Here is a 21,427-nt window from a genome sequence, read left to right as displayed (position 1 = left end):
CAGTATCGGCGTGACCTTGCCTACTCTCAGATGCTCCTCGTGTACTATGGGCACTCACAGGTGCTCCATGTGTACCATGGACACTCACAGGTGCTCCTCATGCACTATGGACACTCACAGGTGCTCCTCGTGTACTATGGGTGCTCACAGGTGCTCCATGTGCACTATGGACACTCACAGGTGCTCCATGTGTACTATGGACACTCACAGGTGCTCCATGTGTACTATGGGCACTCACAGGTGCTCCATGTGCACTATGGGCACTCACAGGTGCTCCATGTGTACTATGGACACTCACAGGTGCTCCATGTGTACTATGGGCACTCACGGGTGCTCCATGTGTACTATGGACACTCACGGGTGCTCCTCGTGTACTATGGGCACTCACAGGTGCTCCTCCTGTACTATGGACACTCACAGGTGCTCCATGTGTACTATGGGCACTCACAGGTGCTCCTTGTGCACTATGGACACTCACAGGTGCTCCTCCTGTACTATGGACACTCACAGGTGCTCCATGTGTACTATGGGCACTCACAGGTGCTCCATGTGTACTATGGACACTCACAGGTGCTCCTTGTGCACTATGGACACTCACAGGTGCTCCTCCTGTACTATGGACACTCACAGGTGCTCCATGTGTACTATGGGCACTCACAGGTGCTCCATGTGTACTATGGACACTCACAGGTGCTCCATGTGTACTATGGACACTCACAGGTGCTCCTTGTGCACTATGGACACTCACAGGTGCTCCATGTGTACTATGGACACTCACGGGTGCTCCTCGTGTACTATGGGCACTCACAGATGCTCCTCCTGTACTATAGACACTCACAAGTGCTCCAGGTGTACTATGGGCACTCACAGGTGCTCCTTGTGCACTATGGACATGCACAGAAGTGACTATGATATTACATGAAAGCATCTTAAGAACATGGAAGATAAGCATGTTAAGACAAGCATGAATACATTGGTAAGTTCATCACCACAGCCCAAGATCAGCACCTTCAATCACAGGGCTGCTTACATCTAACTCACAGGTAGCGAGTGGCAGCATTAGCATAAAAGTTAATTTGCTTTCTTTTGCTTTTCCTGTTTGAGGAATTTGGCAGGTGCTGGGAAAACTTAAAGCATTCGAGATAACTCCCCCACAGAAGAGGCTCCTGCTGAAGCTGCCATGTAGCTTTATCTTCGCCATGAAAACAGAATATAAGCTGCTTCCCTTAGAACACTAGGCAGCACTATATATTTGCTTTCTAAAGAGAAGTCTGTAGGAAGAGCGTTAGGATGCACAGGGGCTAACTACCCTGGGAAAATGCCAACCACTTGCTAGAGGATCCCAGAATACAAATGTGATGAACACAGCCATTACTTAGAAAAAGTCGAATCCAAGGCAATTCTGACAGATGATAAAAACTCCAAACAGCTCAGGTAAGAAAATGCAGAAAAAGGAGAAAAATTAATAGAACTTGTATTGCTTCAGAAAGCATTAATCTACGCAGGAATTTCTAGGGAGGGAGGAGAATCAGGAAGCTGGCTGGGGATTTTGCATACTTAAAATATTTAATTTTCAAGGCTGACATCCACTCTACATAAAATAAACTCTGAGCTACTTTCCATGCAGGACAGTAGTTACTATTTTAGTACATAATTATGTATTCAAAGCAAACAGGACCAGTCCTACCATAAGTCACATTCTTAGAGGCCCATGGAGAGACTCTTAGGACAATAGAACTATGATTTTCCCATTTAATACGGCAAGTGGATTTGTCAACTACAATGTCACAAAACAGCACAAATCTCTGCCCTGAAGCTTACTGAGTTGGTAAAACTTAATTTTAGGGAAATAAGCGAAGAAAGAAAACAGTAAAAGACAAAGGGTACGCAGTAATGGAAAGGCAATGACCGAAAATACTATCTGTACCGTGAGTCGAATTATATTTTACTATATCTGATCTAAAAAAGAACACCTGAAGACATAGAATAGAAACCTTGCTGACACACTCTCCCAGGTCAGAGGGGGAAGACACCACCCACCTCTGCAGGTGCCCAGCAAGCAGCGTTACCTTTGGCTACGTCGGTGGCCCAGGTCATGATGTGATCCATGTCCATCTCTTCACTCCTGTTGCTGTTAATGTAATCGTACAGGGATCCCAGGGAAGCATATTCTGTATTAAAAGAGATAATTAGAGCATTAAAGTTGTGCTTTGGAAACGAGACTATCTTTTCTATATTCGTTGAGAAAACATATTAAAGAGCTTAACAAAGGTTCTATTACTAAGAGTCACCTTGGTCATGGTGTCTCTTCACAGCTACAGAAGAGTGACTGGACAGTTTTACTCTTTTTTTCCAACTTGATGCTTTTTCTCTCTTCCTCTTGCCTGAGTGACTGTGTGGAGCCTTCAGTACAATGCTGGATAAATGTGGTAATAACAGAATTCATCTTGTGCCCAGCCTTGGGGAAACAGCTTTTCAGTCATTGAGTATGATGTTAGCTGTGGATTTTTGTGATGCTATTTATTGAGAAAATTCCTTTTTACTCCTACTCTGAGAGGATTTATCATTATCAATGGATGTCAGAGTCTCTCAAGTGCTTTCTCTAAGGACTGGGGATATAGCTCAGTGATAGGGCACTCTCCTAGCATGCCTGAGGCCCTAGGTTCAATCCCTACCACTACCAAAAAGAACCAAACAACAATCAAATGCTTATTTCGAATCTTGGAAATGTCCATATTTTAAGTTTTTGTTTCTTATTCTATTACCTGTTATTGTACCTTATATGAACTGATTTCAGATGTTAAGCCAAAACCTTGCACTCCAATGGTCACGGAGTACAATCTTTTATTATTGCTATTTTTCTTAATTTAACTAAGATAAAATTACACCATTGCTTCCTCTCTCACCTCCCTTCTACCCCTCTCATGTCTGGCCTTTCTTCCAAATTCACAGTTCCCTCTTCTGTAACCATTGTTATTATATATACATATAAATGACTAGACATATATGCACAACCAGCTGAGTCCTTTCCATGTTGCCCATGTTTCTAGAGCTGACCATTCTGTACTAGCTAACCATCCGGGGCTCATCCCTGGGGAAGACTAATTCTCCCTCCCTCAACAGTTGTTAATTGATTGTAGCTCTTCATCTAGGGGTGTGGCCAGTGAGATTTCCTCCATCTACACTGGGATGTCTACTGTTGTTGGAATCGCTCAGGTCTTGCTGATGCAGCCCTGTGATGGAGTCTAATCTTTTAATATGTGGCTGAATTCTTAATGCTAATATAATTATGAAGCTTTGTATTGCATGTGTGAGAGAAATTGACCTGTTTTTCCTGATCATGTCTTTGTGTGGCTGCTTTGGTGTAGGAATAATACTGGCCTTATAGACTACTAACCTCTCTCTTCAAACAGAGTATGAGAAAGAAAGGGTTGTTATTATTTCTTCTATAAATATCCAATTAAATTCAGTAGCAAAAACAACCATCTTTTCTCTATGGAAATATTTTAAACTACTAATGAAGTTTTTCTTATACACAGAGTCAGATTTTTCCTTGAGTCAGTTTTATTGTTGTTTTATTTTGTTTATTTGAGACAGGGTCTCAGGTAGACCAGGCTAGACTCAAACTTGCTACATAGAAAAAGCTTGCTTCGAACTCCCAATATTCCTGCTTGCACCTCCAAGAGCGGACACCACGTCAGAGGTCCAGCTCTCAAGTGTCATCTTAGGGGATGGCTGATGGCACAGCAGCAGTCTCATTTATTAGCACAGTTGCTCATGTCACTCGTGATCTTCTGGGGCTCCCTCAGGAGTCACAAGGTTCTCTTCTCTCCATCCGTGGCTTTGCCAGCGTCTCTCTTTACTTAGTCAGTCTGGCTAAAGATTCATCAATTTTATTAAATGTTTAAAAAGCAAGCCTTTGGTTGTTTTTTTCTCTGCCAGTTCAATCTTCCATTTTACTGCACCTGCTCTAAAGTCTTACTTTTTCTTTTCCATGTCTTACTTTGGTCCTATTTGATTCTTCTTTCTGCTGTTTCTTCGGGATGAAGATGCTGATGTTACTGGGATCAAACTGCTTCTTTTTCAGTACAGCTGCTGGAGAGTACACACTCCATGTTCAGTGCCACACCCCACAGTTCGGGCAGGCTGCCAATTTCCTTTCTTCTAGTCCAAATCTTTAAGGATCCATTGTGGTTTCTTTGGGGATCTCGTAGGCATTTAGAAGCATGCTATTTAATTTTCAAATACTCAAGGCTTTTTACCATGTCCTTTGGTTGCTTATTTATTCATTTATTTATTTATTTATTTATTTTGATTTTCCGAGACAGGGTTTCTCTGTGTAGCTTTTGCGCCTTTCCTGAAACTCACTCTGTAGCCCAGGCTGGCCTCGAACTCACAGAGATCCGCCTGGCTCTGCCTCCCGAGTGCTGGGATTAAAGGCGTGCGCCACCACCAACCGGCGCCTATTTTTAATATAATTCACCTGTGGTTGGTGCAGCATCTATTTCCGATAAACTGAATATTATTTAATGACCTCACTTACACTGTACTCTGAAGAACGCCTCTTGTTGGATGGTGTGCTATGCAGACGTGAGTTAGGGAGAGTTGGCTGAGAATGTTCTTCAACTTCTTTATACCTCAGCCAATTCTGTTTAGTTATTCTATCAATTATTGAAAGGTAGATTGAAACTAATTATTGTTTAATTGCTACAATTATTACAGATCTCTAGTATATTCACCCCCTTATCATTATAAAATGGCCTCACTTATTGCTACTATTATATGTAGTCTATTTTGTGTGAAGTTAGGATAGATACCCCGGTTTCTAATGGGTATTATCGGCATAGAACATCCTTCTCTTTCTTATTTTTGACTTGTGTCTTTGACTCCGATATGTGTTTTGTAGATAGTATATACTTCAATCTTGTTTTGTTATCCTATCTAAGAAGTCTCTGCCTTTTGAGTGGAATATTAAGACCACTCATATTTAATGTAATTAATGACATAATTGGGTTGACATCTGCCATCTTGTTTTCTTTATGTCTCCTGTCCTCAGTCAGATGTTCCTTATTTACTGCACTCTAATGTGCCATTTTAATTCCTTGATTATTTTACAGATTTATATTCAAAATTGTGTGTGTGTGTGTGTGTGTGTGTGTGTGTGTGTGTGTGTGTATGTATGTATTCATGAAGAGGCCAGAAGTGTTAGATATAACCCTGGAACTGGACTCACAGGCAGTTATGAGCCACCCGACATGGCTGCTGGGAACTGAACTCAAATCCTCTGCAAGAGTAGTATGCATGTTAAAACAGGCTCTCATTATGTCTCTGTGGCTGGCCTCAAGACCACTACATAGACCAGGCTGGCCTCAAATTCATAGAGCTCTGCCTGCCTATTCTCTTGAGTGCTGGGATTAAAGGCATGCACCACCAACCAGGCTCTTAACTGCTGAGCCATCTCTTCACCCCTTTGATTATTTTTTTTAATAGGGTCTTCCTGTACAGCTCAGGCTGGTCTCACATTCACAGTCCTGTGCTTCGGCTTCCTGCACACTAGGATTATAGACTCCTGCCACCTCCTGATCAATGTGTTTTTAATTTCTTGAGTGACTTTTTTGTGGTGACTCAAGGAATGATAAAACACACTTTATAGCACAATAATTCAGATTAATACTAATCTAAAATATAAAATATTTATACTCTTTTCTCCACTATGACTATTTCTCCCTGATCTTTTATACTATTATTGTAATAAGTTAAATTTATATGTTTCAATCAATAAAACATTTCTTGCTCTATAAAATTTTGTTTTTAAACATGTTATGAAAGAGAAATGAAAATGTATTTAAAGAGTCTTCTATATCAAGTCACATTTTCACCACTTCTCCTTCCACGAATTCTTTCCTTAGATTTTTTTATTATCTAGTGTCTTCTTTCAGCCCAGAGGACTTCCTGTAATATTCCTTTCATTTGTTATTTCAATGCTAAGGCTCACACTGAAGGCCTTCTCCCTGACTACATGTTCTAAACCATATCCTAACCCAGTATTTCCTATAAAGCACACCTACCCACTATAAAATCACTCACTCTGTCCAAGAATATCTTTATAGTTATTTCCCCATTAAGTGACATTTTCTTCTGCTTGGTGCAATCCTTTCTTTGCGTAGGCACACATCACATCGTTGGCACCTGGCCTGGACGACTGAACATGAAAAGTCATCGTTGATCATATTGCCTTTCATATGTGAGCTGCTTGCCCTTACTGCATCCAAAATGTTCACTTTGGCTTATCAATGGGTTGGCATGGTTTGGATGTGAGCTCTTTTATAGTTCACATTAGATAGCTTTAAATATGTGCCGAGCAAAACTAACATCTTACTACTGAACCAAGGGAGTGAGCTTGTCTACCTTTTGGGGGTGTCTCATTAGGAACTGAAGACTCACCATAAATCCATATGGTTCTATGCCTGTCAAATCACTTTACGTTTCCCTAGCAGGGAGCTTATTGAGCTTCAGTGTAAAGTATTTGTTTTGATTCATCCTTCCTTCCTTATTTTTTTAATTAAGAAAAAATTTTATTTATTTTACATACAAATCAAAGATCCCCCTCTTCCCTCCTCCCACCCTTCCAGCCTCCCCCTCCCAACCCACCCCTCATTCCCTCCGACAAAAAGGTAAGGCCTCCCATGGGGAGGTACATTTAGTAGGGGCAGTCCAAGCCCCTCCGCCTGCCTCAAGGCTGTGCTCCAAAAAGCCTGCTCATGCACCAGGGATGGATTCTGATCCTACTGCCAGGGGGCCCCTTAAGCAGACCAAGCTACACAACTGTCTCAATATGCAGAGGGCCTAGTCCAGTCCCATGCAGGCTCCACAGCTGTTGATGTAAATTTCATGAGTTCCCTCTAGTTTGGTTTGGTTGTCTCTGTAGGTTTCCCCATCATGATCTTGATGCCCTTGCTCACAGAATCCCTTTTCTCTCTCTCTCTCTTAGACTGGACTCCTAGAGCTTGGCCTGGTGATTAGCTGTGGATCTCTGCATCTGCTTCCATCACTCACTCCTTTATTTCTCTCTTAGCAAAGCTCATGATTTTATTGTCTTCATAACAAAGTAGATTTAGAACTGGATCACTTGGCCCTTTCTCTTCTTATCGCCTCCCAGTTCAAAATGCTCACATTTCTTACCAGCCAGCTTCCTCTCAGATCTGATGCAAGTGGGCTCAGCACACCCAATTCCCAGTGCATTCTTCTTTGTAGTTTCAACTGTTTTTGCGGAAAGTGGGCTTAGTCGGCCACCATAGCCACTCTGCTTCCTGTCATAGCCACGTTCCTCGGGCATACCAAGAACCCTTGCTCTTGTCTCTGTAACCTTGGAGGGCTCATGCTTGCCACATTTTCTTGCACAATGTGCAGGGGTCTTAGGAATGTTCATCACGTTCAAGAGAGCAATATTGGCACAGAAAGCATTTTTCAGTTCCTTTTTAAAAAGTTGCTGATACAGGCTGGAGAGATGACTCAGCAGTTAAGAGCACTGGCTGCCCTTCCAGAGGACCTGCGTTCAATTCCCAGCACCCACATGGCAGCTCACACCTGTCTGTAACTCCAGTTCCAGGGTACCTGACACCCTCATGTAGGCAAAACACATGCACATGCACATTTAAAAAAAAAAAGTTTTTAAAAAGCTATTAATACATTCAACAAATATGTTCTTTGATTTCCAAGTTTTTTTTCTTTTGAGTTTTATGGTAATGATAGTTGGCTCTGAAAATGCAAATATACACAGCCATACGTTAGAATCCTCAGGGGATTGAGTCCTCCCATCCAGGTACCACAGTGTATGTCTAGGCGCTTAGGTTTTTTCTATAAAATAACAGTGTTTGCATATGTATGTAACACACACGCATACCATATAAACAAATGTGGTTTTGTTTGTTTTTTGTTTTGTTTGTTTGGTTTTTGGTTTTTCAAGACAGGGTTTCTCTGTGTAGTTCTGGCTGTCTCTGTAGACTAGGCTGGCCTCAAATTCACAGAGATCTGCCTGCCTCTGCCTCTTGAATGCTGGGATTACAGGTGTGCATCACCACTGCCCAGCACAAATGCAATTTTTTAAACTGAAATATTTTGATATTTCAGTGTAAAGATGACATACATTCTGTAGCCGACATACTCTGAATTACGATCTCTTCTTGTTGGTCATGTCCAATAGGGCAGTTTCTTACTATCTTGCCAAACTTAACAGCAGCAGCAGGCCACGGCCGCCAGTCAGTCCCAAGGGTCACAAAGGGGACCTCTCATGTTCTACAGTGTACTGTGTTGCTGAGTTACGATGTTTAATAGGCTAGATGCACTAAATGCACTTTCGCCTTAGATACCTGCAATTTATGCTGGGCTTATTGAGACTTAAGCCCACTGTAGGTGGAGGAACATCTGTACTTAGAATCAGCCCTAGACCACTCACACTAGCAAGTACAGTGTAGATGCTAAGCAAACAGTGGCTATATTATATGGCTTTCTATCACCACCACCCCCAACTCTGGTCTCTTTCTTTCTCTCGTTAGTTGGTTAAATCCATGAATGGGGAACCTTTGCATATGGAGAGCCCTGTGTACTATGGTTGGACCAAATATTATTATCATGCAACTTCTTTATAATAAAGCACCATCAAGACGAACCTTGGTTTAGATTGTGACCAGCAGAACAAACGAATTCGAGTGAATGTCTGCAGTCTATTATAAAATATGACAATTGTCCTGAAATGGCTAATAAGAAGGACCAGCCAATAACAGAGCATGCAAATTAGATGTGTCTGTGATTAAAGTAAATCAGGATCATGCTAAAGGAAACAAATTTGGTTACTTATAATTAATGTGTTCTGTGGTTGAACTGAATGAGGACTTGGTTGGGCCTGTTGACAAGCCATGCAGAACTAGGATATTCTCTTGATGCAATGGGATGAAGTAATACCGACACGTAATAAACTGAGCCCAAAGATGCAATTATCTACACTTGGGGGATCCTAAATCATTTTTCCTCTGGAACACTGGGACCAAATCAGATAACTTTCAATGGGACATTCCTCTGATATGGCTTGCTACGAAAGAACCACATGGTCTAGTATCTAATCACCCTATTTTCCTGCCACAGGGGTTTACACATGTTTGAGTATTAAGAGGTTTCCAAGGACCAAGAAAACCATTATTGTCTCTTTTCTTTTGACCGTGGAGTCTGAGCTTCTGCTCCATTGCTGTACAGATCTTGGGGAGATAGTCATTTCTTCTCCAGTGGAAAGAAACTGACAGCTATCTCTTAGGTAATTTCCTACACCCCCCCACAAGCAGTTCTGTAAGTCTATGATGAAAACTTCCCACAAATATACATGCAGAAGTGTGCCCATACACGTACACAGTCTCCCAGAGAGCATCTCTTCCAGTCCCTTCATTCCACACAGGTAACGGAGACGAGAGGGATTCTCAGTGGGTTAGCTATGAAGCTTTGGCAGAGTTGGGACAAGACCTCACATCTTCCAACTTGCATTCCAAAACTTGTCTTCTCTATCCCTCTGATAAGTCATTCCTTCAGATATGAGTGACAACAGTTACCTGTTCTAACAACCTTTCCAATTAACAAAAATCTCAAGCTTAATGAACGCAAGTCATTCAAAGTTCTTCCCTCAGAGTCTCCAACATCTGGAACAGATGATGAGGTTCATCAAATTGATGACTTAGCCCCCAACATGCCTTGGTTGGTACATGCACTCCTACCTATACTCTGAGTAGGTTTCATCCTAATACTGTGGAAGGTTGGTTGTCTAGGCATAACAATAACCATATTAAAGTGATATGCATTCAAACAACAAAACTGGATAAATAGTCTCTTTCATAATCAACCTCACATGTTCAATAAGAAAACTAGAAATACAAGATTTGCTATTATGTCGTAAATTCTCTGAAACTTATTTTAGAGTATTTAATGTCAACAGTTATGCCCTTCAAACATAAACACATAAGGAAACAATGTGTTTAAAAAGACTTAACCAAAGAATTTGGGTAGATAGGAAGAGCAAGTGTTGACAGGAAACACAAAATAAAGCCTGGCTAATCAGATAAGCATGCAAATGAAATCAAACCCCTCAGAACTGATTTGGATTCTTTCTATTGGATGCAATGGCTCAGGCTGGTGTGCTGGCTAAACACACTTCCCATTGTCCTTGGCACTGATGGTAAAGTCTTGGAAAGAGATTCACATCTCTTCATCCTCACCTCAGGAAACTGGAAAACTCTCTGGATAGCCCTTGCTTGTTAGTTCGGTTTTCTTTGTTTTTGTTTTTGTATTGTTTTGTTTTTGTTTTTGTTTTTGTCCCAACCTAGAGTTATTTGGGAAGAGGAATCTCAATTGAGAAAATACCCCAATTAGATCATAGGTAGGCAAGTCTGTAGGGCATTTTCTTAATGATTAATGTGGGGCAGGCCCAGCCCACAGCAGGGACAGTGCTGCCTCCTCTGGGCAGGTGGCCATGGGTTCTGTAAGAGAGCAAACTGAACAAGCCATGAGGAGCAAGCCAGTAAACAGCAGCGATCCACAACCTCTGCATCAGCTCCTGCCTCCAGGTTCCTGCCTTGAGTTCCTGCCCTGACTTCTCTAGATGATGGACTAATATTAATATTCAAGATAAAATAAACCCTTTTTCATGGTGTTTAATCACAGTAATAGAAATCTTAACTAAGACAAACCCATTGATTTAGTTAATCAGAAATCTCCTCCAAGCATTAAACTTCACGGGAATAAGAGAAACAGCGGTTTCTAATTTCATTGATGGACAGGAATAATATATGCTACATAATAAGAGATACAAATGAGGATCAGAAAACTGGATTCAGATCTATACAGTGAACATAACTAGTCAAAAGGAAATAGGAAGAGGGGGCTGTATGGTAACTGAGTCACAGAGGAAAACTTAAATTTGAACCAGAAACCTGACACAAAGGTGATGTATGGTCTACCCATAACAACAGAACCTATTCTAGGGTTTACACATTACAGGTTCAAGATAAACATTCCCAAGCACTCATTTCAGTACAGACGACAGACTGAAAACTGGGGATATAAATCTCTCCGCCTCACAAGGATGTAGAAGATGCTATTCAAGAGCAGAGCATATCAAACTATCAGAGGATGGGCATAACAGCAACCTGTCCCTGTGAGGAACCAGTGAGCCGTCCAAAGCCTGGCATGTAGGCAGGAGGAGCTCCTGGAGGAGAGCCATGTGAGGGATTTGTGCCACTCTGGGTCTGTTGCAAGCTGTGGCAAAGGTACTTAACTTGGAATTTCAATTTCTTATAAAAGAGAATTATTTTGTTCACTTTGCAGGGATGTTATAGGAAATTTGTAAGAAAGTACCTAGCACAGTTCTTTGTGAGTGTTTTGTTTTTCTCTAAAGACAACCCAAGTCCTTGCCATTATAATGCAAGAAGATAGGGTGAATCTCTTATGGTTTTCTTACTTGGTTTTCATTTGAATCAAAGAGGTGCCGTGACAAAGGACCTGATCAAAATTATTTACTGTAAAATCTGACCTTACAGTTGCAGTGGGCCAAACACTGCTCACTAGGATGTACAAATGTAAGTGTAAAATGTTTAGAAGCGTGTCTTTTGTAGTTTCTTGTGGCAAAATTTTCCATGTGCTCATTTTCAGAAAGGGTATTTCCATCAGCTAAAAATTCCTGCTCACGTGATAATTTAGCTCAAGGTCGTTATTAGTGCCAATGACCAAACCTGAAAAAATATGGCCCTCACATCAGAGACCTGAATAAAGAGCTCTAATGGGATTAGAATGCATTGCAAGAATTACAACATGAACAGCTCAAGAAATCTTAATTTATAAAAGGTCACAGAGTTACACAAAAACATCTCTCACTTCAACTAATTAAATGAAATTTTAGTTAAACGGCACCTTACATATTGGCGCGGCAGCTGCAGGTGCATTTGAACAGCATCTACACAGGTGCAATTAGCACAATTAAACATGGGTAGAGGTGGGAACACCATTCTTAATTATATTGATATAATCAGTTTTATTAATGCTTTATGGCAACAAAAGTGACATCTGACAGTAGCGTGCGATTCACAACGGAACCTAATGGGAAACGTTTTTGCATCTGAAGGAATCAAGCGCCAGGCAGCTGGGAGGGAAGACAGAGCAACAGGGAGTTCCTACCTGTGACAATGCCATAGTTGGGAGGTTCCAGAATCACTCCATAAAACTGGATGATGTTCCGGTGGCTGAGGACGCTCAGTATTTCAGCCTGTACGAAAACCAAATGCAAGACTGTGTCAAATGTCACATGTGTGAGTCTTAGTACATCGGCTTCACGTTCACTTTTCTTTCCCCTCCGTTTATACAGACATCCGCGGGCTCGACAGGATGTGACATCGACAAAACTGGCTTCAGAAGCACACTCAGCCGTCTAACCCTCCCTAAAAAGACGGAAATGGCAACAAGATTCACTACTACAAGTCGGCCCATGTGGCAACGGTGCGCTGAAGAGGTAGACAGCGCGTTCACTTTCAGGAAAAGCCTTTTCCTAGCAGCCAACTACATGTTTCTGTATACTCTCTCCTTGGGGTGGGGGTGTAGCAAGCCTGGGCTTTTATCAATTGAGTGAATCAAAATTAAGTTAGAGGTATTCTAGCACTAAGGCAGTGGTTCTCAACCTTCCTAATGCTGTGACCCTTTAACACAGTTCCTCATGTTGTCGTGACCCTCAATCATAAAATTATTCCATTGCTACTTCATAACTGTCATTTTGCTACTGTTATGAATTGTAATGTAAACATCTGATATGCAGGATATCTGATCTATAACTCCCCAGAGGGGTCATGACCCCCAGGTTGAGAACCACTTCACTAATAGCATAGATTCACTTAATTCTGTTATTTATATTATACCCATTTAGAGTGATTTTCCAATAACTAATGAGAAAAACATTATCGCCATCTTTCCGTGTAAATGCAGAAAGGCAGATCCCTGAGGTTTGCTGGAGAGCTAATAGGAGGCCATATTGGTGCGGTTTCTTAGTACTAGGAAACTTTCCAAGAATGACATGGCAAAATAACTTACATTTATTCGACTTAACTTTCAAGTTTAAAAAAATGTCATAGTGCATATTTGCTAATATCTAAATGAGGATATTGTATGTGCCGAATAGTTTTACGTCAACTTGACACAAGCTAGAGTTACTGGAAAGGAGGGAACCTAAACTGAGACAATACCTCCATGAGAGCCAGTTGTGGGGCATTTTCTTAATTAGTGATTGATGAGGCAGGGCCCAGCCCATTGTGGGTGGGGCCACTCCTGGGCTGGTGGTCCTGGGTTCTATAAGAAAGCAGACTGAGCAAGCCACAGAGGCAAGCCAGTAAGCAGCACCCCTCCATGACCTCTACTTCAGCTCCTGCCTCCAGATCCTGTCCTGCTTGAGTTCCTGCCCTGACTTCCCTCAGTGATGGACTGTTACCTGGAAGTTTAAGATGAAATAAACCCTTCCCTCCCCAAGTTGCTTTGGTCATGGCATTTTGTCACAGCAATAGTAACCCTAACTAGGACAGAAATTGATACAAGGATTGTGGGGTATTGCTGTGACAGACATGACCATGTTGTTGGTGAGGGGTGATTGTGGGGACTTTGGAAGGACTTTGCAACTTTGGGTAAGAGAAGCCAGTAAGTGTTCAATGCTTTTTGAGCTGTTCTGTGGGAGTTTGGAAGAGGTGAGTGTTGGGAGCAATGAGGATAATGAGGGCCTGGCTTATGAAGCTTCAGAGAGAAGTTTAAAGACTCTATTGGCACCATCTGTTATTTTGAATTTGGATTCTGTGGTTCTGGTAGCTGGGGCTGAGGAGTTGGTTGTGGCGAACAAGATGCCAGAACTCATTAGGACAGTGTGTACATAAATCACATACATTAAGTCTTATTACTTTATGGAGATAAACTATGGCTAATCAAGAAATTTAAAATGTAAGGATGCGTAAGTTAAATATAGAAAAGGTTTAACATTTAAAGTATACAGAAAATTGGCAACCAGAAAACGGATTTTTAATTCTCCAGCCCAGAAAGGGGATACCTAGAAGAAAATCAGAAAGGGCTCCACAAGGGAATCTGCAAACTATGAATTAGTGAGTTGCTACACATTTATTTCCATAAAGTAAGAGTTGCGATTTCATTAAAAACACACTCTGACTAGTAACAAGGTAGAAAATAGAGGTTTGGGGATTGCCCTGGAGTTAATTATTAACCGGCAAGAATAAAATATTGGACAGTTCGTGTTTGCTTCAGTAACCAATCTCTTCTTTGACCTTAGCTAGCAGGAAGGGTACCTTGGGCTAGATTTCAAAAGAACGACTGTCTAACCATGCAAGGTCGGGTTGGAAGCTTGTGTTCTACAGCTCACTGCTGACTTCAACTTTGGGAGATAGGATTTGATGGCGGTACTTCAGTTCTGTCGCTGTCCAAGACAAACAAGCACCTTTGCTGAAAGTCCTTCCTTGCGTTTAACTCTTTGAGCATGCCCTGTGTCTGCAGTGAACCTTTCAGGTATTGTACTGGAAACCTAACTACTCAGTGCCTGTGACGTCACGGTCATGGGAGGAGAATCATCAAAACACCAATTTACTATACCAACAATCCCTAACAACAACCTATAAACATTTGTCCTTATACCCACAGATGAGTGTGGTCTGTGCCACTCACTTGGGAGACCTCTCTTTGCAACAGACGGAAACCACAACTAATCAAAATGCAGAGTTGGGAAACACAGTCCCAATGGAAAAATCTTCAAAACACTCCCAAACCTAAGGCCCAGGGAATATTGCATAAGAAGAAACAGAAAGATTGTAGGACCAGAGGTTCAGGGAGTTTGCTGGCAGATAACATCAGGAGCTACACTCATCAAGGCTCACCAACATGACTGCCTAAACTTGAGCTGAACAGGAACAACCATACACATGCCAAAGTGGATGAGGAAATGACTCCAAGGCTTGATTCTACACAAAGAACTACAGGCAACTAAGGAAACCCAGGAACTGGAGAGACAGCCTCCTCAGGGAAGGGCAAACTAATTGGTTGTCCAGTGCCAAACGGTCAGCTCCTAAAACATACATATAACATTACATGGACTGAATGGGTTATATTTAGGAATATATATATATATATATATATATATATATTAAAATATATATATTATATATATATATAAATATATATATATATAAAAATAGGCCATGAATTTGAAAGAGAGCTGAGAGATGTATATGTGAAGGTTTGGAGGGAGAAAAGGAAGGGAGAAATGCAATTACATTATTATGTCAAAAATTTAAAAAAGAAGGCAGAAGCTCACTCAGCCTTAAACCTTCTCTCCTGTCATCTACTTCCAGAAACAGTTCTGCAGGTGAGCCACATGCTCTGTTTCTTAATGTTGCTGCAGCAAGAGCTCCTCTGCAATGCAGTGAGCTGGAACCCCTACGCTCGGCAGTGGGGCCTCTTCATGTAGGCTGCTCTTCCTACACTTGGCCGCCAGCATGCATGCACACAGCAGATGCACCAGCCCTTCGTCAGAGGGAAGCTTGTAAAAGAGAAAACCCTGGTTGCTCAGTACAGCGCACTACTCATCTTCACGACCACAGAGCCCACAACTGTTGTCCTTAGCAGGAGAGAGAAACAGCAACGAGCCGCAGACCTTCAAGCTCATACAGCAGTTCTTAGAGAGCTGTGAGCCGGACTGCCTACTTCCTTCAGGCCAGGGGTAGACCTTCCCTTCTTCTCCGCTAATTGATTCACACTCTGATCACCCAGACCAACGAAGGACAGTTCTCACTCTCAGGTATAAGGTTTGCATGCATCAAGTTTCCAAGGGCTCAAATGGACCCAAACCAGAAACATGCCGTCTGATTCACTGCGTTCATGGCTCGAGACATTTTCCTAAAATAAAGCCCTTTCTTAAAAAAGTGATTCATACATGATGGTAAAATGGAAAACTAGCCCCTTGATTTTGGAAATGCTGTTACAAGAACAACTTACAAAGCAGGATGGGGGTTTAATCACCAGAGTGTCAGGCGCAGGTCATGCTTTTTGAGTCACATTGGGTTTAATGAGACCCATTCACAAGCAGTCACATGACAAGCAGTGAGCTCTACAGCTGTATAGATTCTCTTTCCAGTGAGGCTCTCCAGGTACTCAGGGAATAAGAACAGCCAAATGAGCGGAATCCAGGCTCCATAATAGAAGCCTATATCCCTAAACAGATTTGACGTCATAAAGATATTTTTTTTTCTTTTAGGAAACTGGTAACAGATGCTCAGAAAAACTAATCATTCTCACGTTTCTTGAAAGCTGACACGAAGTCACACGAGGCTTTCATCAGCCACATCAGCAGGACTGGGAAGTCTCTGGTTGCTCAATGGTTTTCCTGGGTGGAATGCTGCAGCTGACTCAGCATCTGGAGATAGGCCTTGGCCCTCCAGGTTAGTACATGCCTAACTAAGTTAACTCAGGTTAGACTAGCCTGGCTGGACAGGAGGGTGGCAAGAACTTAATGAAAGAGAGTTCAGGCCCAAGACTCAAAGAATGTCTCAAATGACATGCTGGCTAAGAGCGTTACATTCCTTGTGCCTGCAACTGGGTGTAGTTGTGGTTAACATGAAAAAATAAAATATTAAAACAACCTGTGTTCAAATTTGGGTGACCAAACTACATGCACAAATCTGGCTTTTGATCACAACGTACTTACCTTGTCGAAGAGTTGGCCACATTGTGCTAAACTATTAAAAAAAAATTTTTTTTTCCCCAAAGAAAGCCTTGGGTCGCTTTCATCCTAGAAAATGACTTGAATGGCCACATCCCCTGATTCCTTTAGTTTTAATGTCTACTAATTTCTAATGATAATTAGTGTGTTACTAGTACCATTTTTCATGGAGAAGGTATCAATCACTACCCAATGAACTGGACATGGTTTATTAGGACATCCTCCTCCTCTGCAGTGTGACTGGCTTCAGTGGGAGTCTGGCTCTGCCACTTAATGGGGGGGCTGACAAAGTTACATCTTTAATGGCCCAAGGCTCCGTGTGGTAAGTAAAGGCTTAGTCTCTCATGTGGTACTCCTGGGAGACAGAAAGATCTTCAAGCGATGGGGCCTGGAGGGAAGCCTTCCCCCTGCAAAGGAAGATGGGGACCTAGCCTCCTGTTCTTTCGTTTCTTTTGCACCCAGCCATAAAGTAAACCCACTTCCTCTACCAAACACTCTCACTGTATGTTGTGGTGCCCCAGGCAATCGAGACAGCCAGTCAGCCACAGACTGAACGCTCACAAACTGTGAGCCAAGCTAACCTTTGCCCCAGTTCGAGAGGGTTTGTCTCAGGTGTGTGTTACAGTATTAGAAAGTTAACACCACATAAGGACTTTGGAGAAATTTAGACTCTGAGATCCATTCTTCTCACTTGCAACACAGAGGTACAGGAAGTCCTGTTCTAGCAAGTGCCAGGTGCTCAACCAATGTCAGCCTCTTCTCTGGCCTCTTTCCTGCTCCTTTATAACCCATTCATCATTAGTCAAGCCACACTTCCAGGCCAATTAATTCATCTCTTCTAACAGTGGACTCCACTGACATGAGTTGCTTGATTTAGTTTCATATACTTATATTTGTTTTTCCATGTTTACTTACGATTTTACCTAAACACAGCACAACATTTCCAAAGCATTTATCTTCTCTCACCAGGAAGATATTTTATTGTATTTAAATGTTGGGGAAATTGGGTCTTTGATGAGTTAATGAGCTCTCTTGCCTACTAAATGTCAGTAATAAAGTCTTATCTCCCATTTCTGCCTCTTTTATGTATATTTCTGGTCCTTGCTCTCTTTAAAGAATGTCCAATAAAGTTGTATATCTTGGCTTGGTGTTGTACATCTGTAATCCCAGCACTTGGGAGGTAGAGGTAGGGGGATCAGAAGTTCAAAGTCATTATGAGCTATATAGGCAGTGCAAGGTCAGCCTGGACTACATGCAGCCCTGTCTCAAAAACAAACAAACACCCACAAAACCTAAATGAATAAAAATATTTATTTTATTTAATTTAAATATTTATTAAGATATAAGTATTTATTAAGAACTGCCTTGCTTAAATGGATGTGAATTTGCAAGATTCCCACATCAAAGGCTACCACTTACTGAGTGCCTACTCAGTATGAACTAGCCTAAGCTTTCCTTTTCTCACAACCAGCCATGGGCTCGTGTCTCGGATCACACTTTCTACAGGGGAAGAAATCTAGGCAAGGAGACAAGCCCAGGGTATAGTGAATGGCAAAGCCAAATTTTTAACACAAGTTGTGTGATCCCAGAGCCCTGCTTATCAGCAAGCCATACTGCTTTACCTACAAACCCGATTTGAGAACAGAAAGGAACACGAGTTTACAGAATGCCCAAACATTACAAGAGGGCTGGAAAATTCCAGAGCCCTCCTAGTTACCCACATTTACAGAAAGCTCTCAGTGCCTCCCTCTCAGAGGCTGGGCCACTGTCCCTGCTGCAACATGCCCACACCTTCTTGGCATGAGACTGTGCAAGATCAGGTCAAAAAGCAAGATCGAATTCTCCCCAAGCACTGGGGCATAAGGCCAGCCAGCAACAACGAATTTATAGCTAATAAAACCCGTTAATTGCACAGCATGAGGCAGCCTCTCTCTATGCAAAAATTACATGGTAGGAATTTTGAGCAACTTCACAATCTGATTAGTTAAGTGCTTTATAATATTACTCTACAGTGCAACAGAGTTTGATTATTTACATCCCATAAGAGAAATGTTTGCCACATTTATTATGGAAATCTACAAAATCACTTAGAGTTTAGGCAAATTTAATTTTAAAATAGTCTGAGAAGTCCCTTAACATCTTTTGCACTCCAATTAGGCAGTATCTTGAATACCTGGATACTTCAGCTAAATTAATAATGAGTTTACTCTTTTGGTGTTCTGATAACATCCTCAATAACTAAAGGTGAAAACATGTTTGATATCTGCCTTTATTGATTGAAAAACAACAGCACCAAACCCTACACACATAATTTGGAATTCCAGGATGTAAGAGCTATATAAAACAGCATGGTACCAACAGACAAACAGATGTGCACACCAGTAGAGGACCCAGAAACAGGCACATCCCACTACAATCACCTGTTTCTTTACAAGCTGCCAAAAACAAGCATTGGAGAAAAGGCAACTCTTTAGAAAATAATGCTAGGAAAATTGGGTTTCCACAAGTAGAGAATGAAGATAGATCCCTGTCTCTCACTCTGCACAAAAATCAACTTAAAAATGGACCAAAGACCTTAATGAAAGACCCAAAACTTTGAAACTTGTATAAGAAAACACTTCAAGACACAGGCATGGGCACAGGTTTTCAGAAAAGGACTCCAATAGCTCAGGAAGTAATTGCAGGAACTGGCAGATTGGGATCTGTGAGATTAAAAGGCTTCTGTACCACAGAGAGGACAATTAGCATGGTGAAGAGGAGAAAACTTCTGCTGACTAGCTGCCAGGGGACTAATATCTAGAATATATAAAGAACTCAAAAAATTAAACATACAAAAATCCACCCATTAATTGAGCCAATCAATCAATCAACGGGCAAATGAACTGAACAATTCTCAAAAGAAGACATTCAGGAGCTGGGGGATGGCTCCTGGTAAAGTGCTTTCTACACAAAGCTGAGGACTTGAGTTTGGATCCTCACAACCCAGATAGAAGACCAGGCATGGAGGAGTGTGTCTGCAATCCTAGGGCTAGGAAGACAGAGACAGGAGAATCTCTGGGTCTTGCTCGCAGTCCAGATGAAACAGTGAGCTCCAGGTTCAGTCAAGAAGTGACTGAAGAAGACACTCAGGGTCAACCTCTGACCTCCACATCTACATGCATACACACATATACAAAACAAATACAAATGACAAATAAATATATGAGAAAATATTCAAGAGCCTTAGTCACCAGGGAAATTAATGTCAAAAGTATATCGAGATTCCATTTCACTGCAGGCAGAATAATCATCATTAAGAAAATTGATCACAATAAATGTTTGGGAGGTTACAGAAGAAGAAACCCTTACACACTGCTGGTGGGGATGTGAACTAGTGCAGCTACTATACAAAGCAGTTTGGAGGCGTCTTCGGAAAGACTAAAACCAGGACAATCATATCATCCAGCTGTATACAGTATGTATGGTTCCAGAGTATTACCCAATACCCTGGCAATCTAAGCCAACACACCAGAGATACTTGTGAACCCTTGTTTATTGTGGCACTACTCGAAATGGCCAAGATACGCAATGCAGATGCCCATCAAGAAGAGAATAGGGGTGAGGTGAAGAGATGGCTCAGTGGTTAAGAGCATTTGTAGAGGACATGGGTGCTATTCCCATAAACCCACATGGTGACTCACAACCACCTGTAACTCTAGTTCCTGCGGATCTGAAAACCTTCTCTGGCCTCTGCGGGCACCCGGCTTGTAGTGCACATACATGCCGCAGGCAAACACACATGCACACAGACTAAAAGTAAATCTTCTTTTTTAAAGAGGTGAGTGAATACGGGATGGACAGATGGCTTACTCAAGTGCTTGTAGCATCAGAACTTGAGTTCTATCTCTAGAACTCAGGAGAAGAGCGGGGTGTGGTGTGTATTTGTGATAGCTGCACTCGGGAGGCAGACAGACAGATTCCTGGGGCTCAGCGCCAGCCAGTCCAGCCTCACTGGAGACCAAAGAGTTTCCTGTGAGAAAGCCTGTCTCAAAACAAACAAAATACAAAAACCAACGATGTGGATGGCCCCCGAAGAACAACCCTGCACCACACATGTTCATGTGCACTGTACACGTGTGTGCACACACAGACATACACACAGAGACAGAGATGAATGGATAAAGAAACTGTGGCACATACATACACAATGAAGTTTTAACTCAACCAAAGAAGAGTAAAATTTCGACATTTGCTATCTTTAACATCACAACTTTTTCCTTCTTTTCTTTGCTCTAGACTAGATGGAACTGTGGTGCATCATGTTAAATAACGTAACCCAGACTCAGAAGGACAAATAACCACATTTTTATATGCGGAATCTAGATTCTTAAAAGCATATGATATGAAACAGAAAAGCAAATGCTTGGGGGAAGGAAGATATGGAGAATCAAAGGGAGAACGAGAGGGCAATGGGAAAGAAAGACACGTGTTGTTTTCTCTCATACGCAGAGTATAGACATACATGCAGAGAGAGCATATGTATATATCTATGGAAGCAGAAGGGTGATTATTTTGGGGATAAAGAGAAGATAAAGGCGGGTGGATATGAGCAAGTACAATGAGAGACAGGCATGAAGGTGTCATAACGAAACCTGTTATTTT

At 41.8% G+C, this 21,427-nt stretch overlaps 1 protein-coding gene across 2 annotated transcripts in view; it reads right to left on the bottom strand.

Moving 5' to 3' along the window:
- Window positions 1-21,427, bottom strand: part of Map3k20 (mitogen-activated protein kinase kinase kinase 20) — a 162,477-nt gene that overhangs the window by 82,728 nt on the left and 58,322 nt on the right. For both annotated transcript variants that reach the window (XM_059260697.1, XM_059260695.1), the window contains exons 3-4: window positions 12,211-12,298; window positions 2,070-2,171 (exon numbers count right to left, since the gene is read on the bottom strand). In XM_059260697.1, coding sequence (XP_059116680.1) covers window positions 2,070-2,171; window positions 12,211-12,298 — 190 coding nt within the window. The remainder of the gene's footprint in view (window positions 1-2,069; window positions 2,172-12,210; window positions 12,299-21,427) is intronic.

This window comes from Peromyscus eremicus, chromosome 4 (assembly GCF_949786415.1).
Source record: "Peromyscus eremicus chromosome 4, PerEre_H2_v1, whole genome shotgun sequence".
Lineage (NCBI taxonomy): Eukaryota > Metazoa > Chordata > Mammalia > Rodentia > Cricetidae > Peromyscus > Peromyscus eremicus.
This window is presented reverse-complemented; position numbering and strand designations above follow the sequence as displayed.